A 504-nucleotide genomic window follows, 5' to 3' on the forward strand; every position below is an offset into this window, starting at 1 on the left:
AAGCCTTAGGAATTGAAGTAGCGAGTGATTTTATTTGATTATTATTTTTTGCTTTGATTTATTTCTGACATGTTAAAGATACACACAATGTAACGGCCATACCTGGAATAAAACAGCGCTGTATAATCATCTATGAAAATATACTGATTAGAACAGAACACTTTATTATCCCACATGGGGAAAAGCAAACATACTATCCACCTAATCTATATGTCCACTAAATATTGGGACCACAGGTGGGCTGGGTCTGATATATGTCATTAGAACAGCACACAGCATAACATTCTATCTCTTCTGATCCAAACACTCCTTTCTGCAACTACAGTGTTTACATCGCACTGGGGGCTGGTGAAGTAGTATGATACCATTCCTCATTCCATTCCATGCAATCCAATGACCCCGTCCTCCGATTCCTACCTCCCCCAGCCGCTCTACAGCAGCAGCCTCCGGGGGGGGGGGTTGGGGACGGGGGTCATCGGGCCTGGTAGTGGAGTTGTTTGTCCA

General features: G+C 43.8%; 1 protein-coding gene across 1 annotated transcript in view; it reads right to left on the reverse strand.

Moving 5' to 3' along the window:
- Positions 1–472: 472 nt before the first annotated feature.
- Positions 473–504, reverse strand: part of LOC310817149 (uncharacterized protein) — a gene marked incomplete at its 3' end in the record, with an annotated part of 9,381 nt that continues 9,349 nt past the window's right edge. Inside the window, exon 7 of the mRNA XM_083687586.1 lies at positions 473–504. This exon is cut by the window's right edge and continues 165 nt beyond it. Coding sequence (XP_083543712.1) covers positions 473–504 — 32 coding nt within the window.

This window comes from Argentina silus (assembly GCF_951799395.1).
Source record: "Argentina silus genome assembly, chromosome: 16".
NCBI classification, from domain to species: domain Eukaryota; kingdom Metazoa; phylum Chordata; class Actinopteri; order Argentiniformes; family Argentinidae; genus Argentina; species Argentina silus.